Raw genomic sequence first — 24,983 nt, 5'->3', positions numbered from 1 at the left:
AAAGTATTAATGAAATGAATTTTACATCCTTTATTTCATGGTGAGTGAAGAAAAATTAAGAAAGGGGACTTCTACATCCTAGATTCAGAAGTGCTTATTTACAATCTTTATAGGAAGTAAAACTAAGAGACCAGGACTTTCTTCCTGGAACTGAAATATATATAAATATAGCTCTGTGAAAACCCACATAGATGGCCTTGAAATTCTCCCCAAAGGTTTCCTTGCCTGATCTGCCTAAAATAAAGGAGTGTGACTGGAAACACTCTATAACCTACTCTCTACTTAATGGAGACAGTCCTTTGGGTACAACAGACATGAGGAAAACAGCTTCAAATATACAGCCTTTAGTCACTGTTTATACCAGGCAGGGGCCAAACTACATTTGGAAACTTCTAAATTAATACAGAATTCAGTGAGTTGAAAGAGGTCCCGCCCCCTTATTTCTTATAAAAAGTCCAAGGCTCAAGAGATTTAATTTAGCTGAGACATCTGTAAAGTTTTCAAATGAAAGGATGGGCACATCACTTAGCAAAAAGTCTGGTGCTTGGCTACCTGGGTTACTTCAACTGCAAATTCCCAAGTCCCATTTCCAAAGATTATGAATCAGCGGTAGTGGAAGCCCTGGAAATAGACATTTCGGAAATATGCCTAGGGATTTCAACACAGGTGGTCCAAGGGACAGAATCTGAAAAACACCACTCTCCATTCCTAAGAATGGTCCTCACCACATACTGAACTACCAAGGAAGAAAAATAGCAACAAGCAGCAATTTGTGGGGCGCCTGGGTGGCCCAGTGGGTTAAAGCCTCTGCCTTTGGCTCAGGTCATGATCCCAAGGTCCTGGGATGGAGCCTCGCATCAGGCTCTCTGCACAGCGGGTAGCCTGCTTCCCCCTCTCTCTCTGCCTGCCTCTCCGCCTACTTGTGATCTCTGTCTGTCAAATAATAAATAAAATCTTAAAAAAAAAAAAAAAAAAAGCAGCAGCAATTTGTAGACTTTTTGACAATTCTAATCCCCAAAATATTTTCTATTGTTTCAGTAAAGTACTCTCATGAATGTTGTGTAGAAGTGGGCTGTGGTTCCTAGACACGATGTCTATCTCTTGTACAAATGGGAACATCCCTTGAATGAAATGTTTACTTTAACTGAGACCAGTGTTTCCCAGACACCTTCAATACACTCAGCAAGGCGATGTGCAGCTCGTACTTTACCTTCATTACATGCGCTAGGAGAGGGGGAAGAGAGACCAACCAACAGTGCTCTAGAAGCATTTAAAGAATCATTTCATCCCCCTTCATGAGCAATTCAACAATTCAGAACAACAGAGTGTAGCGAGACAGGTGAGTTAATTTGCACAGAACAGTCTGGACTGCATAGTAACACACGGCAGACACAGTCAAGCAATCTCTTGAGTTAAAAGAATTCTTCTGTCGAGGCCAACTTTAAGTCCTCTACCCAACAAGTTTAGCAATTCCAGCTCAGTGAGGAAAGGGAAGCAAGAAGCTCTAAGGCAGAAAGTTGCTACCATGATGTTCTGATTGCAACTAAACTGCTGTCCGTTTAAGTGAAAGGGTAACCTGAGAGCTCTGGGAAGGAGGAAGTCAAGAAAAAGCCTGAAGCAGTAAGGGAAATAACAGCCCCGCTTATGGGAAGCTAAAAGGCTTTCATATTTTGTGCTTGGTATGTGCAGTGCACATTAAGGTTTTCAAATATTTAGTCTTTTGTTTTTGCTGTATCACGGAGTAAGCGAAATGGGAATAGGCCTGTTTGAGCCTATACGATAAAAGGATTAAACACGGGTAACAGGGACAGAAAGGCCCATTATGGTCAATTACTTCAATCTGTAACTCTGAAGACCTGAAAGTGAAAATCAACGTTCCAATTATTTTGCCAACACAGAATTATTATCACCTGTACTATTTAATGTAAGAATGAGAAATACTTTTTTACAACTGAACCCACTGGCTAGAATTTTTTTTTTAAATGCAAATGGAAACATGAACAAAATGTTTCCTACTGTTCAAGACTCAGCTATTCTTTTTTCCTAAGATGGCACTGAGTCCAAATTCCTGGGGAAAAAAAAAAAAAAGAAAGGGATTTTTTTGCCTGGGGGAAAAGTAAACACTTCTCTTGTTAAAATAACTTTTTAAAAAGCCATTCTATTTGAGTTAAATAGAAATATAAACATTTGAAACACACAAGAGAAACAGATGACTTCTTACCTTGCTGCCACTGTCAGGTTTAAGATCATTCTGTTAAAAAAGGAAAACAAGTAACATTTTAAGTTATTTCCAAATGCATTCTCACTCTGGGCACTATGTACTTGTTTCTAACCTTAGACCATGAGACTACATCCTTGGTAGCAGAGAATTCTCTGAGAGACATCAAGATCTGTAGAAGGGCAGATGCTCTCCCACCCCCAACTTTGAGCCTATCAGGGTCCCTTGTTAGAATGTCCATAGCTACCACCTTTAGCAAGGAACTTCCAAGAACCACCAAATCATTGTTTCAGGTAGAGATGTAACTGCGTTATAAAAATCAGTTAAAAAAAACCTCCAAAACCATTTCTCTTGACTTTTCAGATAACTACCGGTGTTGCTTCACATACAAGAAGCCCCATCTCAGCACAGCAGACAAAATGATTTGGGAGAATACAGAGCCTGGTGGCAGGGATGAATGAATTTCCATTTTAATAATTCATTCCCTCTCCGTGTGTTCTGTGGCTGTTCAGCAGCCTCGTCTCGGTATGCGCTCACCCGGCGCGTTCTTACCGGATGTACATCACCGATATAGTACTGCTTTAGCATCTCTCTGGCATCAGAGGAGTGGCCTACATCTTCAAAGCTTTCACTTGCATCTGCACCAGCTTGTTCCAGCAGAACCTCTTCTCCCCCAGGATGCTACAAAGAAAAGATATTTGCTGAATACAGGGCCCTCTGAAGTGAAAACTCATGTAAGTTACTTTTCCCCCTTCTGCTCCTTTTTCCTTTTTTTTTTCCCTTAATGGGAGTCATGGGACGAATCGACACTGTATGCCACCTGACGGGACGCAATGGGAAGAATGTAACGTGACTGCTGATATTCGTACAAAAATGTGTAATACTGGCATAACTGTGAAGAAATCTAGAACAACAGCAGATTGAGAGAGATTCTACAAAAGCACCGACCTGTGATCACCAAAAATATCAAGGTCAGAAAAGCTACGGAAAGCCTGAAGAAAAGCCGCAGGTTGAAGGCCAGCAAGACGGGACAACTGGGGACAACGTGCGCTCCTGGCTTGACCCTTTTTGCCAACATTATCAAGACAGCTGCAGAAACCCGAATGGAGACTCTGGTCAAGGAGTGTATGGAATTCTTTATTCTACTCCTGCAACTTTTCTGCAAGTTTGAAATGGTTTCCAAGATAAAAAGTTAAGTAAGTGATACCAAAATAACTGCCTTTATACCCAGAAAGTAGATTCTGTCTATAACTGACTAGCTCTATTACCCTGGACAAGGTACTAAGAAATTGAAAGGTCTTTGCTTTCCTGTTTATAAAATGGAGATAACAGGAGTAACTATTTTCACTACTATTAAACAAATGAGATACAAATATGAAATACTTCGTACTCAGAAAGAGAAAGGTAAAGTTTATATATAGTTACCATCTGTGACTTTAAATATATATTTATACATTAAATATTAATAAGTTAATAGTAAATTAATAAATTTTATAAATATTAAATGTATAAATATAAATCAATCTCTCTCTCTCTCTGAAAAGAACCTAGGGGCCAGGAAAAAGATTTTTCACTATATACCCTTTATAGATTGTTTTACCAAATGAAGTACCACCTATTGAGAAAATAAATATTTAAAAATTACATTTAACACAGTCCCTAACTTAATCATTCAATAAACATTTACTTACAAGGAGTAAATTTAGAATTTACATTAGATGACATATCTAAATTTGTGTTTTTAAAATATCAAGTGATGCTTTTAAGTAGTTTTTATTTTTTTTAATTTCTTTTTAAAGATTTTATTTATTTATTTGAGAGAGAATGAGTGAGAGAGAGCATGAGAGAGGAGAAGGTCAGAGGCAGAAGCAGACTCCCCAAGGAGCTGGGAGCCTGATGCGGGACTCGATCCTGGAAGTCCGGGATCATGACCTGAGCCGAAGGCAGTCGCTCAACCAACTGAGCCACCCAGGTGCCCTTAAGTAGTTTTTATTATAACAACCTTTTAAGCAGGAGTATTATCATCCTTATTTTATTTTTTTTTAAAGATTTTATTTATTCACTTGACAGACAAAGATCACAAGTAGGCAGAGAGGCAGGCAGAGAGAGAGAGGAGGAAGCAGGCTCCCCGAAGAGCAGAGAGCCCGATGTGGGGCTCGATCCCAGGACCCTGGGATCATGACTTGAGCCGAAGACAGAGGCTTTAACCCACTGAGCCACCCAAGCGCCCCTCATCCTTATTTTAAATAGAATTTATTTCTTTATTTGGAGGGGGCAAGTGGGGCAGTGGGGGGCAAGCACAGGGAGGGGCAGAAGGAGAGGGAGAAGTAGACTCCCCACTGAGCAAGGAGCCCCCTGCGGGACTTGATTCCAGGACCTGAGGTCACGACCTGAGCTGAAAGCAGGCGCCCAACCAACTAAGCCACACTATATGCCTCAACTGTGAAGACAGTTTTTCCTTATAATACATCCCAACTATTATGTTGCCTTTCAGAGAGCAAAAGGGTAACAAAATCTCTCAGCAGCTTGAGATATTTCAGGAAATGGCTGAATTTATGACTTCCTGCATGGTTTTATCTACAGCTACAAAGTATTTTCATTTTCATCAATCTCTCACCACTTATAAATAAATAAGAAAGTGCAACACTTGGGGTGCCTGGGTGGCTCAGTCATTTAAGCTCCAACTCTTGACTTTGGTTCTGGTGATGATCTCAGGGTGGTGAGATCAAGCTGGGCTTGGAGCCTGCTTTTCATTCTCCCTTTCCTTCTGCCTCTTCCCCCACCACCACTTGTGTGTGTGCCCGCCCACAACTGCCACACTTACACAATTATATATAATATACATCCACTGTTTTTACTGTATATTCAGTGTACACACACACACACACTGCATACTGTATATTTTACTGTATGTTCAATATATAGTATGTTTACTATATATTCAATATACAATACTGTATATTTTACTGTATATTCAATACTGTGTATTTAATACTATATATTCATTTCAATCATTACGCTACAATTTTTATTGAGTACTTATTTGATAAAGTAGGCAGTGATAAATAAAAGTTTTTGTGTTTTTATAAAAATGAATTCATATCATATATGCTGTCTTACAGCCTGATTTTTTTTTTTTTCCACTGAGGCAAGGAAGGTTGGAGTGGTCAAAAAAACCCTAGGTTTACTACCTTTCACTTCAATATGTGGTTTTACTACAGATGGTTTAGAACAAGCAGAAGATTTTAGGGAAACTTGGTGACTATTTTAGAACTCTATAAACTTCAGATACTATTTAAAATCAAATGGCAGGGTGCCTGGGTGGCTCAGTTGGTTAAGCAGCTGCCTTCGGCTCAGGTCATGATCCCCGAGTCCCGGGGTCGAGTCCTGCATCGGGCTCCCGGCTCCGTGGGGAGTCTGCTTCTCCCTCTGACCTTCTCCCCTCTCATGCTCTCTCCCACTCTCTCTCTCTCAAATAAATGAATAAAATCTTTTAAAAAATAAAATAAATCAAATTAAATCAAATGGCAGGGGCACCTGGGTGGCTCAGTTGTTGTGTCTGCCTTCAGCTTGGGTCATGATCCTAGAATCCTGGGATCAAGACCCCATCAGGCATCAATCAGGCTCCCCTTTCCCACTCCCCCTGCTTGTATTCCCTCTCTCCCTGTCTCGCTCTCTGTCAAAAAATAAATAAAATCTTTTAAAAAAATAAAATAATAAAATAAAATGGCAGGGGTACCCTGGGTGGCTCAGTTGGTTGAGCACCTGACTTTTGGCTCAGGTCATGGTCTCAGGGTCATGAGTTTGAGCCCTGTGTGAGCATGGAGTCTGCTTGAGATTCTCTCCCTCTGTCCCCACCCCCCTGCACTCGCTCTCTCAAATAAACTAATTAAAATAATTAAAATAAAATAAAATAAAATGGCAACCCAGCTGAAGGCAGTGCACTAGGCCTGAGGCCACAGCACAGCCATGACCAGTTCTGGAACAAGGTAATGTCCAGGCTCAGGGCCTGGCCTATGACTCTGACTAGGCTGGCTCTCAATAAATAAAGCTGGTGGGAGATGTGCCTGACTGGCTCAGTTGGTAAAGCATGTAACCCTGCAACAGGGTTGCACACTGAGTGTGAAGATTACACAAAAATAAAATCTTTAGGGGGTGCCTGGATGGCTCAGTCAGTTAAGTGCCTGACTCTTGATTCCAGCTCAGGTCATGATCTCAGGGCTGTGAGATTGAGCCCCGAGTCTGGCTCTGTGCTGGGCATGCAGCCTGCTTAAGATTCTCTCTCCCTCTCCCTCTGTCCCTCCACACCTCTCCGTGTAAAAAAATAAAATAAAATCTTAAAAAAAAAAAAAAAAAAAAGAGGGGCGCCTGGGTGGCTCAGTGGGTTAAGCCTCTGTCTTCTGCTCAGGTCATGGTCTCAGGGTCCTGGGATCGAGCCCCACATGGGGCTCTCTGCTCAGCAGGGAGCCTGCTTCCCCCTCTCAGCCTGCCTCTCTGCCTACCTGTGATCTCTCTGTCAAATAAATAAATAAGATTAAAAAAAAAAGATAGCAGGAGTTACAGCTCAACTCCAATGTGAGTCTCTAGTGGCCCTGCCCATGTTCACCATCACCCCCTCTCTGGGCATGATCCACCACTATGTGTCCGTCCTGCTGCAGAGTGACAAGAAACTCACCCAGGAGCAAGTATTTGACAGCTGAAGTCCTATTACATAGCACAGTCCTCAGGGAAAATGGAAATAATATTCCCAAACAGTCCTTGACGTGAAAACATTACTTCCAACACCACGAAGGACGGATTTTTCAAAAAACTAAAGAGAAAACAGTACTACCTTCTCTTACGACTGATTCCACTATGCTCACACACATGGTGAAAGGGAATTTAACAAATGTCATCCCAATCATTCTAACTAGTGAATGGATAAACATGACATGCTTAGGCTTTATTACAACCAAAGGCCTATTTCCACTGATGCTGTTTTTTAAGCCTATGCTATAGGAAGGAATTCAACTACTCACATCAGCTGCATCTGAGTACATGCTACGTCCTGGTAATTCTACGTATTTGGGATTCAGAGCATTTATTCTCTCATTCTGGGCCAAAATCAAGCCAATGACCGACCAAGAATAATCCAGGCAGGCATGCCTGGGTGGCTCAGTAGGTTGAGCATCTGCCTTTGGCTCAGGTCATGATCCCAATGTCCTGGGATCAAGCTCTGAACTAGGCTCTCAATCCCTCTTCTTCCTCTCCCTCTGCTGCTCCCCCTGCTTGTGCCCTCTCTCTCTGTCAAGTAAATAAACGAAATCTTAAAAAAAAAAAAAAAGCAATCCGGGCCAAGATGACTGGAGCAGCCATAGCCATGCCCATAGACAGCAACAAAGCTTTCAAGGCAAAATGGAAAGTTCTGGAGCTAACAGGCTGCCAGTGGGCACTTGCTGATGTCAAAGAGGAGCTCATGGCCAAAGATCTCCACTTTGAAGGCATGTTCAAAAAACAACTGTAGACCTCTATTTATTGAAGCAGTGATTAGCTCTGTTGGGAACAGAGTAGCCCGTAACCTTGTAAGCTGTTTAAGCTGGACCTCTCAGAATAAAAAGAACACGTGAGCCCGTGGACGTGCAAAAAGGTTCATTTTTGTCTGAGCCAGGTTTCCCTTTATGTTTGAAACTGGAGGAAATGATTGTGTTTGGGGTGATTTACAGGGAAAGAACTTTTTTTTTTTTAAAGATTTTATTTATTTGACACAGAGAGAGACATCTCAAGTAGGCAGAGCAGCAGGCAGAGAGAGAGGGGGGAAGCAGGCTCCCCGCCGAGCAGACAGCCCAACGTGAGGCTCGATCCCAGGACCCCAAGACCATGACCTGAGTCAGAGGCAGATTAACCCACTGAGCCACCCAGGAGCCACGTGGGGAAAGAATTATTTTTTTTTCGTGTATTCATATTTAGCTATGTGCAGGGTTTTTGGTGTTTTTTTTTTTTAGATTTTATTTATTTATTTGACAGAGAGACAGATCATGCAGAAGCAGGCAGAATGGCAGGCAGAGTCAGAGAGAGAAGCAGGCTCCCCATTGAGCAAGGAGCCCGATGTGGGACTTGATTCTAGGACCCTATGATCATGATCTGATCATGATCTGAACCGAAGGCAGCGGCTTAACCCACTGAGCCACTCGGGCATCCCAAGGGAAATAACTATTTTTAAAATGTTTAAAAATTCCCTTCTGGAGGCACCTGAGTGGCTCAGTGGGTTAAAGCCTCGTCCTCGGCTCATGTCATGATCTCAGGGTCCTGGGATCAAGCCCCGCATCAGGGTCTCTGCTCAGCAGGGAGCCTGCCTCCCCCCTCTCTCTCTGCCTGCCTCTCTGCCTCCTTGTGATCTCTGTCTGTCAAATAAATACATAAAAACTTAAAAAAAAATTTTCCCTTCTGGTGACAATAGAAATGAAAGGCAAAGAAAGGGGAAACTCAAGCTAGTGATAATATATAAAAATTTAGCAAAAATTCAATTTTTGGAAGAAACATTAACAATTATAATACTTACCATATACAACCAGCCTGACATCTAAATCACAGTAAACTCCTGTTTTCTTGGGATTCAGATAGCCTGAATTTTTAAATCTAATTTATGTACTAGTATTTAATAACTTCCTTTACAAAACTAATAATTTTATTAATGAAAATTTACTAAGTATAAGCAAAACAAATATCCCTGCATTGCTCATTTTGAGCCTACAGAATGACACAAAGAGCAAAGGTATCAAAACTTAATTCAAATAAATTATTTTTCAGAGTGAATACTCAGGGCCAAGATAGATTTAACAAACCTTCTATGTCTCTAAAAACTGTCCAGGGAAAATTGATGACCCTGAGACACTGTGGTATTCTCAAGTGCCTTAAGGTATTATCATTTACAGGTTAAATGGGATATTTTTCAAGTGCATTCAGAATACATACATCAAATTAGTTGGAAAAAAAAAAATCAATGGCTCTGTCCTATACTATGGTGACACAACTGAACTAAAGACCCAGTCATTCTGGATAAGAGTTTATACATCATTTTAAGAAGGTAGAGAGGGCAAGTGTTGGCAGAAATATAGAGAAAAGTTGCCCAGAAATAACTGTCTGGATTAAATGTCCTGGGGAAGTGGCAGGGTGCCATTTCTGAATCAAGAGGTAAATGTAATTTGCATGTTGAGTACTGTAATCAAAAGTGGATGACTCTTGACTCTCCAAATTAAACCACTTTGCTTTCTCTTTAAAAGGCAAATCAATTTTATAGAAGTAGAACTGGGGAGGTCAGAATAAGATCTGGGGATCCAATTAATGTCAATATCCTGGTCGTGGTACTGTACTACAGTTGTTTATTTTAAATACTTGATTTACTTATTTGAGAGAAAAAGTGTGCATGAGCACACATAGTTAGGGAAAGAGGGGCCGAGGGAGAGGAAGAAGCAGACTCCTCAATGATCAGGAAGCCCGCTGAGGGACTATCCCAGGCGCCCCGTACTACAGTCTTACAAAATGTTATCACTGGGGGAAATGGGTAAAAGATACAAGGGATCTATTATTTTTTACAAGTTCGTATGAATCTACAATTATTTCAATAAAACTTTTAATTAAAAAATCAAATTGAATTCCCTAAGTATATACCCAAAAGAAATGTGTATAGATATATGAACTTGTATACACACACAAATGATCGTAGCAGCACTATTTGTTATGACCCTAACCTGAATACCCACTGCCGGGGCTGCCTGGGTGGTGCAGTCCATTAACTGTTGGACTCTTGATTTTAGCTCAGGTCGTGATCTCAGGGTCATGAGACGGAGCCCCACATCAGGCTCTGCACTCAGCAGAGAGACTACTTGAGATTCTCTCAGTCCCTCTCCCTCTGCCATTCTCCCCTGCATGTGCTCACTCTCTAAAATTAAAAAGAAAAAAAAAAACAAAGAAAGAAAAAAGAAAATCCAATGACCATAAGCAGAGTACAAATAAATCCATATAATCCTACAGTAGAATCCTAATCAGCAATGAAAAAGACAAAACCACTGCAAGCACCAATATCTACAACATGAAAGAATATAAATGGCGAACAAAAAATACCAGAAATAAAACAATATACTGTGACATTCTCAGGGCGCCTGGTGGCTCAGTCAGTTAAGCAACTGCCTTTGTTCAGGTCATGATTTCAGGGTCCTGGGATGGAGCTCCCTGCTCAGCAGGGAGTCTGCTTCTCCCTCTCCCTCCCTCCCCACCACTTGCATGGGTGCGTGGGCACGCTCTCTCTCTCTCTCTTGCTCTCTAACAAGAAAATAAAATCTTAAAAAACAAAACAAACAAAAAACCTGTGACTCTCTCCTTTGTAAAAAGTTCAAAAACAAAACAAATCTACAGGATTAAAGTCAATAGAGGGGTACCTCCAGGGATGAAGAAGAAAGCAGTGATTAGGAGGCACAAGGAAGTGTATACAGTTCTTTAAAGATTTTATTTATTCATTTAAGAGAGAGAGCACAAGAGCAGGGTGGCAGAGGAGGGATGCAGAGGGAGAAGCAGACACCCTACTGAGCAGGAAGCCCAACACAGGGCTCAATCCCAGGACCCTAGGATCATGACCTGAGCCAAAGACAGACGCTTAGTTAACTGAGTCACCTGGGAGCCCCACATGCTGTTTAGTTCTAGACTCTAGATGGTGGTTACCCAAATGTGTTCACTTACTAGAGTGAGGTCATATGACTAAATCTCAGGAATTTATAATTAATGGGAAAATAATTTCCAAAGTATCACATATACAACTATCCTTGTATATACAGTCAAATGATCTTCAACAAGGGATGCCAGAACCACTCACAATAGGGAAAAGGCAGTCTCTTCAATAAATTATGGGAAAAACTGGATATCCACATACAAAAGAATGAAGATGGACCCTTATAACACAGACTAAAGTTAGCTGAAAATGGATTAAAGAACTGAACATTCAACCCAAAACTATAAAACTCCTAGAAGAAAATACAGAAGAAAAGCTTTAGGACACTAGATTTGATAATGCTTTATTGAATATGATACCAAAAGCATAGGCAACAAAAGTAAAAATTGACAAATGGGAGTACATCAAACTTAAAATTTTTTATGCACCGAAGAACACGACCACCAAACTGAAAAAACAACCTACAGAATGAGAGAAAAGATACATAAATCAAAAGGGGTTAATATCCAGAATACATAAAGAACTCCTAAAATTCAACAATGAAAATATCAAACAATGTGATTAGAAAACAGGCAAAGGACTTAAGTAGACATTTCTCTGAAGATGATCCACAGATGGCCAGCAAGAATATGAAAAGATGCTTAACATAAGTAGTCACTGGGGAAATGCAAATAAAACCAAAATGAGGCCACATGCAGAAGAATGAAACTGCACCATTTCCTTATACCGTACACAAAAATAGACTCAAAATGGATGAAAGACCTAACTGTGAGACGGGAATCCACCAAAATCCTGGAGGAGAACACAGGCAGCAACCTCTGTGACCTCAGCTGCAGCAAATTCTTGCTAAATATATCTCCAAAGGCAAAGAAAACAAAGGCAAAAATGAACTATAGGGACTTCATCAAGATAAAAAGCTTTCCCACAGCAAAGCAAACAGTCAGTAAAACCAAAAGACAACTGACAGAAAGGGAGAAGATATTTGCAAATGTCTTATCAGATAAAGGGCTGGTATCCAAAATCTATTAAAAACTTATCAACTTAAACAAAGGACAAATAATCTAATCAAGAAATGGGCAGAAGACATGAACAGATATTTCTCAAAAAAAAAAAAAAAAAAAAAAACACCCACAAAAAAACCAAAAAAAAACACCAAATGGCCAAAGACACATGAAAAAATGCTGGAGAGTCTGCTTCTCCCTTTCACCTGGCCTGCCATTCCCTTCTGCTTGTGCTCTGTCAAATAATTAAATAAAATCTTTAAAAAAAAAAACAAAAACAAAACCCTAAAGTGAGTCTCCTGGAGATAGCATCTTGTGAGATCCTGTATTTTTATTCATTCTGTCAATCTCTGTCTTCTTATTTAGGAATTAAATCCACTTAGAGGCTCCAGTATGCTCAATTAGTTGAAATTTTGACTCTTGGTTTTGGCTCAGGTTGTGATCTCAGGGTCCTGAGATGGAGCCCCGTGTTGGGCTCTGCGCTCAGTAGGGCTTGCAATTCTCTCCCTCCCTTATCCTGTGCCCCTAACCCCACTTGTGCACATGCATGTGCACTCTTTTTCTCAAATAATCCTTTTTTTAAAAGGAATTTAATCCATTTACATTTAAAGTAATTACGGATGAGGAGGGACTTAACTCTCAAAATTAAATACTTCTGTACATCAAAGGGCATTATCAAGAAAGTGAAATGACAAGCTACAGAATGGGAGAAAAATATCTGCAAATCAAATACTTAATAGAGGATTGATATCCAGAATATACAAAGAAATCCAACTTTAAAGCAAAAAGACAAACAATTCAATTGAAAAATGGGCAAAGAACTTGATTAGATAGTTCTCCAAAGAAGATACACAGAGGACCAGTAAATACATGAACATCTTTAGTCATTAGGCAAATACAAGTCAAACCACAGTGAGGTACCAGTTTACACCTGGCTAGGATGGCTATAAGTGAAAAAACAGTGTTGGAGACAGTGTGGGAAAACTGGAACCCTCATTCACTGTCAGTGGAAATGTAAAATGCTGCTTTGGAAAACAGTTTCGAGTTCCACAAAAAACACAGTATAGCTGTATGACTGAGCAATTCCACTCTGCAGTATATCCAAATGAACTGAAAACAAACACTCTGATAGATACTTGTATGCCAATGTTCACTGCAGTATTGTTCACAAATAGCTAAAAGATGGAAACAATCCAAGTGTCCACTGATGAATGGCTGAATGGGCAAACAGAATGCAGTATATATACATATAATGGAATGTTTTTCAGCCTTAAAAAGAAAATCTGACACATGCTACAACATGGATGAACACTGAAGACATTATACTAAGTGAAACAAGCTAGATACAAAAGGGCAAATATCGAATTATTCAATTTATATGTGGTACCAAGAATAGTCAAATTCATAAAGACAGAAAAATCGAACAGTGACTACTAGGGGCTGGGAGCAGGGGCAATGGAGTTATTGTTTAATGGCTACAGTTTCACTTTGGGAGGACGAAAAACTTCTGGAGATAAATGGTGGTGAGAGTTACACAATGACATGCATGAACTTAATGCCACAGAATTGTACAATTAAACATGGTTGAAATAATCAATTTCATGTTATGCATATTTTACCACAATAAAAATTTTAAAAACCAAAACATGTTAAGTGAAAGGAGCCAGACACCAAAGGACCAATATTTTATGTTGCCATCTACTCGAGGTACCTAGAATTAAGCAATTCTAAAGAGACAAAGCAAACTAGAAGTTATCAGAGGAAGAGTGATGAGGGGGTAGTTATTGCCTAGTGGTAACAAAGTTCTGCTTGAAGTGATGAAAAAGTTTATAAAGTTATCAGTGTTGATTGGTTGTACAATACTGTGAATGAAATTAACGCCACTGAAGTGTACAACCGATTAAATGGAAAATTCTGTTTATATGTTTTACCAAATAAAAAATAATAAAACTAGGTTATATATGCCTATAATTAATATTAGCCAAAAACTTATTTTTGTCTGAATCAGAGCAAAACAAAACAAATGAGACCATTAAGAGTTTCAGGGGTTAACCTGAATAATCTACAGAGGCCCTACACTATTCAAATCTTTTGGAAAATCATAAATTTCTCCCTCTTTTTATTCAGTAAATCTAACAGAAAAATTTCCACTTTTTCTAGGACTTGCTTTGCTTTTAAATCTCGTATGAATTTACCAAAAATTTATTTTGACTTGGATAGCCTTTGTGTTTTAAGACTAATGGACCTTGTCCTAGCTTTTATTATGTAAGTAGTTACACAATGTTACAAAGAAAATGTTTTAAATAAATGACACTGCAACCAAAATCTAAACTTTCAAAAGGGACAAAACAATGACTGTGATCCATTCATTTCTCTCTCAGTCCAGCAATAATCAAGTGAAATACTTCAAAGATACAAAGGAAATTTTGTAATGTCCCCTAGTGAAGGATTTCAGTCAGTTCATCTGTTCAAAGCCTATGTGGTAGGGAGGAAGCCTTTTGGTTCTTTCTTAAGTTCATTTACTAAGTATTATTGAAAAGAAGAAGAGGGGCGCCTGGGTGGCTAAGTGGGTTAAAGCCTCTGCCTTTGGCTCAGGGCTTGATCCCAGCCCCGCAACAGGCTCTCTGCTCAGCAGAGAGCCTGCTTCCTTCTCTCTCTCTGTGCCTGCCTCTCTGCCTACTTGTGATCTCTGTCTGTCAAATAAATAAATAAAATCTTTAAAAAAAATTTTTGGAAAAAAAAAGAAAAGAAGAAGAAAATTTTAATACAGGAAAGAAAGAGGGCAAATTACTAACAGAAAATATACTTTCAGATTACTAATTTTATGCAAAGGATAGGGGTCAGAGGGCAGAAAAGAAGAGAATGCAAAGGAGGACAGGGAATAAAAATCATAATGGGAAAAAATTACACAAATTCTCTATGAGTGGAAATCCCATAATGATGTAATAAAAATGCAGCAATAAGGATATGCTAAAGACCACTAGGCTTAGAAAATAAGATCTAGAAACATTCAGATTTGGAAGCTGCAAAATTAAGCTGGGTGATGAAAAGAACCGCTACCCAAACAGATAAGCAGAGTATCTCATCAAAATGAGATATGGAGATTAAAATTCTGGACAGGGCAAAACTACTTTCGAAACAACAGTCTGACAGGGCAGGCAGAGAAAGATGACAGACCTGAGTGGTGAACAGGAGGAAACGGTGGGGGTCCACACGTTTTCATTCGCATTCGCTTAGAAAGAGCCCAGTAAAGTAGTGGTGTCATCTAGGAGAGGCTAACGTGATGGCTGCCAGAAAGGGTGTAACCTGGGCAGTCAGCCATCCCTGCCCAAGGGTGAAATCTCAGGTCTTCAGGTCCAATCATAACGTATCCCCACCAGATTAAATCCCACTACCACAGATTTTCACAATTCCTTAGGTACCTTCATAGTATTCATTTATGACAACTGTCATTATTTGATGTCTCTGTTAACCTGCTAGACTATAAGCTCCATTAGAACATCGACCGTGGTTGATTTTTTCGTGGCTGTATTCTAGAACACAGTATGCTTGGAACATAGTGAGATCTACAGAGAGAGCTCACTCTGCCCTCCTTCTGTCCCATTCGTCCCCCCCCACCCCCATCTCATGCCCACATGCAAAACAAATAAATGAAAGTCAATTTGGTCATCAGAGGATCTCACCCAGACAGTACTGGAGGTTAAATTTTGCCTCATTTTATTTCTAGCTTTCCCCAGGACTAACCACTTAAAACTATTCAAGAAAAGAAAGTATTCTTGGGGTTCCTGGGTGGCTCAGTCGGTTAAGCATCTGCCTTTTGCTCAGTTCATTATCCCGGGGCCCTGGGACGGAACCCTGTGTCAGGTTCCTCGCTCCCTCTGCCCCTTCCCCTGCTTGTACTAGCACTCTCTCTAAAATAAATAAATAAAATCTTTTTTTTTTTTAATTATTCTTCCCATAGATTTGTTAATTTCACAAGCTAGATGACAATAAAATTATACTTTCTTTTCACCAGCCTTAGAGAAATGAGTAAGAATTGTTATCAGTCAGGCTCTGAAGATTTCAGGGGTACCGTCAGTACCCTGATTATCAAACACAGCCTGTGTTCTGTCTTTCTTGCATGACAATGACTTGTGCACAGAGCTCATTCTCCCTCACAAGCCTAAGACATCCAATTCACCTTTACATCTTCAGAGCACCTGTCACTTAAGCACTCAAAAGATGCTACAGGGAACAAGTAAGTTTTATTACTAATAAAAATAACTTCATCCATCATTCAGTGGCCCCTAACACTTACTGAGCTCTTTATGCCGGGTACCACAAGACTTTATATGCATTATTTATATCAACTGTCGTAACAACTCTGTGGAGCACATACAAGAATCTCAATTTTATAGATGGGAAAGGGCCCTGACAGAGCTATTTGCCCAAGGTTATACAACTATTAGGTGGTAAAACAGTAAACTGAACCAGGTATTTGGACCCCAAAGCCAGTACCCAGACATTAGAATTATATTTCATCTATACGAGGAACCAGATTTTCTTTATATATATATTTTTAAATTTCATTTTAAGATTTATTTGCCAGAGAGAAGGAGAAAGGGAGAGAGCACAAGCAGGAGAATGGCAGACAGAGGAACAAGCAGGCTCCTGGATAAGCAGGGAGCCTGATGCAGGACTTGATCCCAGGACCCCAGGATCATGACCTGACCAGAAGGCCCACGCTTCACCAACTGAGCCACCTAGGCGTCTCCCAAATTTTCTTTAAAATACACCACTAAGTGTGGCTCCTGTGTGAGTATCAGGTAAGTGGCCAACTCATGATTTTGGCTCAGGTACTGATCTCAGATCAGAGGACTGAGCCCTGACTCAGGCTCTGGGCTTAGGACAGTCTGCCTGGGATTCTCTCTCCCTCTGCCACTCCCCCCCCCATTCATGAGCATGCTCTCTCTCTCCCTACATAAATAAAATTTTTTTAAAAGATTTTTATTTATTTAGAGAGAGAGAGATTGAGAGAACAAGTGGGAGGAGGGCAGAGGGAGAAGCAGAGTCCCTGCCGAGCAGGGAACCCAACTTGGGACTGGATCCTAGGACCCTGCGATCACTGAGTCAAAGGCAGACAGTTAACCAAACAAACTACCCAGGTGCCCAATATAAAAAAATCTAAAAACAAAACAAACCACTATTAAGAAAACGAAAAAGCAAAAGACTGGGAGAAAAAAATCACAATACATATAAGGTTGACTTAAGTAATGTGGGGGTTGGAGTGCTATTGAACCCCATCCTCTACACATAGCTGAATATCTGTATATATTTTTGGACTCACCAAATACCTTACTACTATAAGTGTCCTGCTTACCAGAAGCCTTACCAATAAAATAGTCAATTAACATATATTTTGCATCTTATATGTATTACACGTGTTCTTAGAATGAAGCAAGCTAGAGAAAAGAAAATGTTATTAAGAAGATCATGGTGTGGAGCGCCTGGGTGGCTCAGTGGGTTAAAGCCTCTGCCTTCAGCTCAGGTCATGATCTCAGGGTCCTGGGATCGAGCCCTGCATCGGGCTCTCCGCTCTGCGGGGAGCCTGCTTCCCCCTGCCTCTCTGCCTCTCTGCCTGCCTCTCTGCCTACCTGTGATCTCTGTCTGTCGAATAAATAAATAAAATCTAAAAAAAAAAAAAAAAAAAAAAAAGAAGAAGATCATGGGGTGCCTGGCTGGGTCAGCTGGTAGAACATTTGACTCTTGATCTCAGGGTCATGAGAGTTCCACATTGGGCATGGAGCCTACTTTAAAAAAAAGTAAGAAGATCTTAAGGAAGAGAAAATACTATGTTGAAAAAAAAAAATCCATGTGTAAATGGACCTGTGGAGTTCAAACCTGCCGTTCACGGGTCAACTGTATCTGAAAGGAATTGCATCTAGAATATATATGAAGAGGGGCACCTGGGTGGCTCAGTGGGTTAAAGCCTCTGCCTTCGGCTTAGGTCATGATCTCAGGGTCCTGGGATTGAGCCCCGCATCGGGCTCTCTGCTCAGCAGGGAGCCTGCTTCCTTCTCTCTGCCTGCCTCTCTGCCTACTTGTGGTCTCTGTCAAGTAGATAAATAAAATCTTAAAAAATAAATAAATAAATAAAAATAAAAATAGAATATATGAAGAATATATTCAAGAAAACAACTCAATTATAAATGGCCAAGATAAAACAGACACTTCACGAAAATCCATACAAATGACCAATCATACCATGATGATACTCAGTTATCATTTGTCATCAAGGATATGTAAGTTAAAACCATAATTTATATGCCAGCACAGCACATACCCTTTAGATTGGTTCAAAGTATAATGACCGATGATACTGTGTGTCAAGGAGGGTGAAGAGAACTGGAAAACCACATACTGCTGCTGGGTGTATAAACTGCTGATACATAGGAAAAAACAAAGATAAGTCTCAGATACGTGAAGCCAAAGACACTAGACACAAAAAAGTGATACCGTTGTTCTACAGTGTTAGAAATAGGGGCACCTGGGTAGCTTAGTGGGTTGACTCTTGATTTCAGCTCAGGTCACGATCTCAGGGTCTCGCGATCAATACCCAAGATGGGAAGTCTGCTTGAGATTCTCTCCCCTCTCCCACTGCACCCCACCCCGAAGTCAATAAATAAATCTTAAGGGGCGCCTGGATGGCTCAGTGGGTTAAAGCCTCTGCCTTCAGCTCAGGTCATGATCCCAGGGTCCTGGGATTGAGCCTCACATCGGGCTCTCAGCTCGGCAGGGAGCCCGCTTCTCCGTCTCTCTCTGCCTGCCTCTGCCTACTTGTGATCTCTGTCTGTCAAATGAATAAGTAAAATCTTTAAAAAAATAACAATAACAATAATAATAATAAATAAACAAATCTTAAAAAGTAAAGGGATGGGCTGTTAGAAGTTAAGAGAAAAATTACAGGTAAAATACTCAGAATAATAAGCACCAGTAAACACTATTTGTACTACTAAAACAAATCAATGAATAGATACTATAATTCAATTAAGGAATACTATGATTGGTGTCCCTCACTGGCTCAGTCAGAGGAGCCTACAACTTTTGATCTGCATTGTAAGTTCAAGCCTCATATTCTGTGATTACTAAAAAAAAAAAAAAAAACAACAACAACAACAAAAAACCTTTAAAAAAAGGAATATTACAATTCTTTTTCCATATTTATTTGTACACATTTGTATATACACGAAAGATGCAGAAAGATTCAAACAAATCCTTGGGATAGATAAGAGTTTTACTTTCTTCCATTCTGTATCGCTTTTCCTTCCAACCTATTCTTGACTCCTAGCCCAAAGTAATCTACTGGAAAAGCAAAGTGCTTTAATGTCACTTAGGCTTCAATGGTTTTCCAATACATTTAGGATCAAATCCTTACTACCTACCCTCCCTTGCCTGACCTGGGTCCCACCAAGCTCTCTTGCCATTCTTGATCTTCACTGGCTATACCACTGCCACAGCTGCTTTCAGTCCCACTGATGGGCCAACTCTTGCTTCACTCTGCAAATGCCTCAGAATGTACTTTTCTCTTCCTGAAGCCAGTTCCTTCACCTCAGCTCTATTAAAAGTCATCCCTCAGCTTTCCAGATCACTCCTTTTTTTTTTTTTAAAGATTTTATTTATTTATAGGCAGAGAGGCAGGCAGAGAGAGAGGAGGAAGCAGGATCCCTGCCGAGCAGAGAGCCCGATGCGGGGCTCGATCCCAGGACCCCGGGATCATGACCCAATGAGCCACCCAGGCGCCCCCAGATCACTCTTAATAAAGTAAAAGTCTTCTGGGACGCCTGGCTGGCTCAGTTGGTAAAGCATGTGACTCTTGATCTCAGGGTTGTGAGATCAAGCCCCAGACTGGGAGTAGAATTTTACTTAAAAAAAAAATTAAACACTAATTTTTCTTTCTCAATTCCTATTTGCTTCCTTTGCAGAAAGCACCTTCATTGAGCATCTTTCTACTTCTGTTTTCTATGGTCTTTCCTCAAAGAGCAGGTTCAAGAGGACAGGACCATATTTTTATTTGCCACCAGGGCCTACTACCATTGCACCTGGTAACAGCTAAGAAATACCTGTTGAATGCTATCCCATTTGTGAGGCAAGCCTTATAGTAATATTCCCACTTTTGCCCATAGCCACTTAAAAAAATACCTAGAATTGGGTTATGGATATTGGGGGAGGGTATGTGCTATGGTGAATGCTGGGAAGTGTGTAAGCCTGACGATTCACAGACCTGTACCCCTGGGGCTAATAATACATTATATGTTAATTTAAAAAAATTTTTTTAAAGAAACCTAGAAAACTTTAAAATATCACAATGAGGTATTTAAGTTATTCTTTTTAGAAATGGTTACTTATACATAAGATAATGGCTTCCAAACTTCTCTGACTTGTGATACACAGTAAGAAAATTAGAGTATTAACTGAAACAAAGGTTCACAAAATCATACCTACCCTTGCTAAGGGAGCTGTACTTTGTTATCTTCTAGTCAGTGTCATAGACAGCATAACCATTTTTATGTGCTCTTTCTATACTACTAGAAGTGGAAAGACAATGATGAATGATGTGTACTGCTGCAAGGTCTGGTTTTTCATTCATGATTTCAATAAATTAAACCAGTACTACTAATTCAAAAATGCAAAATTAATGTTAGAGGAAAAGTAATCCAATTACCTTACCAATTCAAAATTATCACACTCAAACTCCTCCCATCCAAGTACTAACCAGGCCCGACCCTGCTTAGCTTCCGAGATCAGACGAGATCGGGCGCGTTCAGGGTGGTATGGCCATAGACCACACTCAAACTCCTGAATAACATTATAACCACATTCATTTAAAAAAAAAAAAAAAAAAGGCAACCTACAGACACAGGATTTTTCAGATTAGGAACCCCTTTCTAAGGATGAACCCCAAAGTGATTTCAGATTGTAAAGAAAGAATGAGAACTGGCAGAGGTCTCCCATCTCATCTAATACCAATTCTACTCTTCCTGACCTACAGGCCAAAAACCTTGGTGCCATTTTTGACGACTTCTCTCTTCAAATCTAATGCATCATTAAATCCAATTGTCTCTACCATCAGAACACACCCAGGGGAGCCTGGGTGGCCCAGCTAGTTAAGGGAAAAACTCTTGGTTTTGGCTCATGTCGTGATTTCAGAGATGGAATCCCACATCATGCACTGCTTAAGACTCTCTTGCCTGCTCCCCCTGCCGTTCCCACCCCAACCCCGACAAAATAAGCAAACCTTAAAAAACAACAACAACAACAACAACAACAACAAAATCCCCACACATCCAAAATCTGAGAGCTCTCACCACCCCTCATTGCCACCAGCCTGGTCCAAGCCACCTCCACCTCTTACCCAATCTACTACAACAGCCTCCTAATTGGGCTCCTCAATTCTCTCTTTGCCCTCCTCCAGTCTTTTAAATCAAGTAGTCAGAGTGATACCATTAAACCATTAAGCCACATCATGACACTCCCCTGCTCCAGTGTGGGTTCGTTCCTAGCCCACACAAAGTTAAAATCGTTCCCACAACCTGCAAAGCGGTACTTGATCTGCCCTCACCTAATCATGCTCACCTCATCTCCTACTACCCAGCCACTCCAGCCTCACTCATCCTCCAACACCAGACATACTCCCGCCTCAAGGCCTTCGAACTTGCTCCCTCTGACAGGCATGCTCTTCCCGCAGATAATCACATGGCTAGCTCCCTTAACTTCCTTCTAGCCTTTACTCTAGTCATCTTAATAAAATCAACTCTGGGCATCATACCTAAAATTTCAACCCCTTACCCTTACACCCTCACCCCATATACATCTACAGTTCTCTTCTCTACTTTTCTTAGAACCTACCACTATGTAACACAGCATATATTAAAGTGACTTTGCTTATTGTCCACTCCCCGCAGATTAATCTCCATGAAGGCATAAATACAGTATATCCACTGCTTTATTCTAAGCACCTAGGACAGTATCTGACACATAACAGACACTTCAGATTATATCACAGACAATTCAGATAAATATATGAATGAACAAGTGAATGAATGAATAGCCTTGGAATGAACAAGAATATAGGAACAGAGAGACTAGAACAGGTAAGTAAGAAGAGCTAACTGCAGGTAAAGAGCTGTGGCTCAAGCTTCGGGGGCGGCTCTGGCATACCTGTGATGTCTCTGGCTCTACCAACATTGTGAACCGGGTTAGCAACCACTACTCAAGATTGAACTAAGGTCTACGACAAGCACTGAGTGTTCCATCCAAGTTCATTATGTATTCTAAATCAATCCAGAAGAAACTGGGGGGAAATGAAACCACAAATGAAAAACATCATTACCTACCATTATGAACTATGCTTTAACAGGCTACAACCCGCAACTTTAACTTACCATGAGGCATACACCAAAGGACTAAGCTAAGGGTAGAATTCAGAAGTAATGCTATGTATACAAGAGAAATCAAGTGATCTATCGAAATCAGATTCGGCGACTCATCAATCAAAATCTCTGTGAACTTCTTTCTCATTCTGTTAACATAAGGATCACTACACCCAAGTCACTCTCAACTAGTTATCCATGGATGAAATAATGAGAAAGTACTTTTAAAGTACCCTTTAAAAGCATAAAAGGCCATACCCCATTCAAATACAAGTTACTAAATTCTAAGATGTTAACTTACTGGCCATTAAGGTTTATTAAAAACAATGTCCTTTTGGGAAACTTTACATTTCAAAAATTTTTTATAGATTTATGAATCTGAATATAGAAAAAATATTTTACTAGTATATTTGATTCACGGAAAGAACTAACAAAAATTAAGTTTTTTCTCAGTTACAAGGTTATACTGCGCAGGAATTTCCAAGGAATTCACCCCAAGATTTTATTACTCAAAATGATACACACCAAAAAAATATATGTGTTAATATGTGTGTATATACACAAATACCTCAAAGTCTCATGGATTGGGGTTTGTGGACTGTCTGTCAAGGAGCAAGAGGGAACTTTTTGGGGTGATGGAAATGCTCTGTCTTAAAAGGCAGTGTGATTATGTGGATGAATACATCTGTCAAAACTCACTAAACTACATTTTAATTGGGCACAATTTCTGTATGTAAAGTACACCTCAATATGTTTAGACAAGTCTATCCTGTTTCCTTAAATTAAAAAAAAGTAACACTCAATTGCACCATGGTCTCAAGAACTTTCACAATGAGATCTAATGCAACAGGTTTGAAGATTTAGCAAAGAGGGTGAGTCAAGGACTATAAAAGTTAACTCTTGACCTTCTGGCCTCAAGGTCAACTCAAATTAATAGAAAATAAAGGTAGCATAATCAGGGGGTAAAAAAATCTCAGTTTCTTCTCAGGAAAACCTGAAATGAATTACTTCAGAGGGCGCAGTGGGAAGAGCACAGGTTCAGAGCCCTTGAAACCTATATTGGAATGGTTATAGGCTGTTAAGCGTGTGACCTTGAGAGTCCTCAGTCCCCGAGGCTCAGTTTCCCTTTCTGTAAAATGGGGATAATGACGGCTTAATGATGTCTTAAAAGTTTGACCTAGCAAACAGTTAAGTATCCATCCAATATAAGAAATGCAATACATGGCATTATTGAAGGCTCCAGAATTTAGTGCTGGTTAGAAATGCATGCAGAACTAAGGCCCCTCCGTTTCCGTCTAGGGGAGCTGTGGTCCCTTCCGTACGCCTTATCGCCCTCAGCCAGGCTTCACTTCCCACCTACACACACCCTGCAACTTTTCCGGTCCGGACCACCCCTCACCCGTGCAGCTCCCAAGGGCCGCCCACCTCCCGGGCCCCACCTCGTTGAGGAAACGGGTGATATCGTAGACTCGCCCGTGGATCACCAGCCAGATCTCCTTCATGGAGTTGCGCTTCGCCACTTCCTCCAATCGATAATAAGTGACGGAGTTCTCGACCCCTTGCCTTTTCCCATCGCTGTCGCTTGCTTCCACAGTCGCCATTGGGCCTGAATTAGCTCTTCTCCACCACTAACCGGGTTTCCGAGGTTAACTTCCTCGAGGTGCACCTTCTGTTCAGTCCTCCCCGGCTTCCGTAACTAAGGCCCTTACGGTCTTCGGAGGGATCCTGGCAACAGCCAATCACACTTCCGGGTAGTTCCTGGTTCGTTTTTTCTTTTTACCAATGAAATAACGGATTCAGATTTAAGTCCCGCCCCCCCTTTCCGCCCAGACCTTGGAGCGTAGGCCTGGTTCGAGGTCCAACTAACCAATCAGGATCGTCTATCCCTACAATCTCACCAACCAGGTACCGTGATTTTGGAAAAAGGCCTAATGGAGACCGGTTGACAGCGGTTACACAAGAGAGGTTTCCCTTTCACTTAGTGTAACGGCCTGCGGAGTCCTGGAAGTGAGGGCCGAGTCTCCATTTTCCCGTTTCCCTTCTTTTCCCTTCCCTTCGCCGTGACCTCTCCGCGCGAAGCTTCTTTCCCCCACCTCCCGTGCGGCCTGTATTCCAGCCTGGGTTTTGTTTTGTTTTGTTTTGTTTTGCAACCTTCAGGCTGTGACCGGACGACTCACGTCTAAGTCTCATTTTCCTCACCAGTATAATGGGCGAGATAACCTTGTTTGATCAATTAAATGAGAACGTGTATCTCCACAGCGCTAGGCGCACAGTAATCAAGGCACAAATGACAGTGGTGCTAAAAAAGGGGCGGGGGACAGGTTCGTAATTCGCCTAGGCCATTGACAGGTAGTTTCCCAAGTTTTTGCCACTACTTAGAATCTGATTCAGTTATATCTCAAAGTTGGGAAGGGGGAATCCGATTTTTGAACGAATTATTTGGTGATCAGAACAGACTATACTATTTTCGTTTCTTAGTGTTCTAAAATAAAATTCACCTCAACTATTCCCAGCTAGGGATCCCAACATTTTGGGATTCCAAGCTTGGTTGATGTGCAGTGTTGTAAGCTCCTCATTTTTAACTGCCATTACAACTGACAAATTGACATGTAATGCCCTTTTCATCCTGTCACTCTCCCAGACGCTCCACAATC

General features: G+C 40.7%; 1 protein-coding gene and 1 pseudogene across 1 annotated transcript in view; one reads left to right on the top strand and one right to left on the bottom strand.

Annotated features, from left to right (window-relative positions):
• LOC111152976 (cytochrome b5 type B) overlaps positions 1-24,055 on the bottom strand; it is a 38,870-nt gene extending 14,815 nt beyond the window's left edge. The window contains exons 1-3 of the mRNA XM_022511756.1: positions 23,769-24,055; positions 2,771-2,899; positions 2,222-2,251 (exon numbers count right to left, since the gene is read on the bottom strand). Coding sequence (XP_022367464.1) covers positions 2,222-2,251; positions 2,771-2,899; positions 23,769-23,930 — 321 coding nt within the window. The 5' untranslated portion in view covers positions 23,931-24,055. The remainder of the gene's footprint in view (positions 1-2,221; positions 2,252-2,770; positions 2,900-23,768) is intronic.
• On the top strand, positions 3,012-7,736 carry LOC111153047 (annotated as a pseudogene).
• Positions 24,056-24,983: the final 928 nt, after the last annotated feature.

This window comes from Enhydra lutris, unplaced genomic scaffold, assembly GCF_002288905.1.
Source record: "Enhydra lutris kenyoni isolate GAN:26980312 unplaced genomic scaffold, ASM228890v2 scaffoldscaffold30, whole genome shotgun sequence".
NCBI lineage: Eukaryota > Metazoa > Chordata > Mammalia > Carnivora > Mustelidae > Enhydra > Enhydra lutris.
The sequence above is the reverse complement of the archived record's forward strand: the minus strand, read 5'-3'. Positions and strand labels throughout refer to the sequence as shown.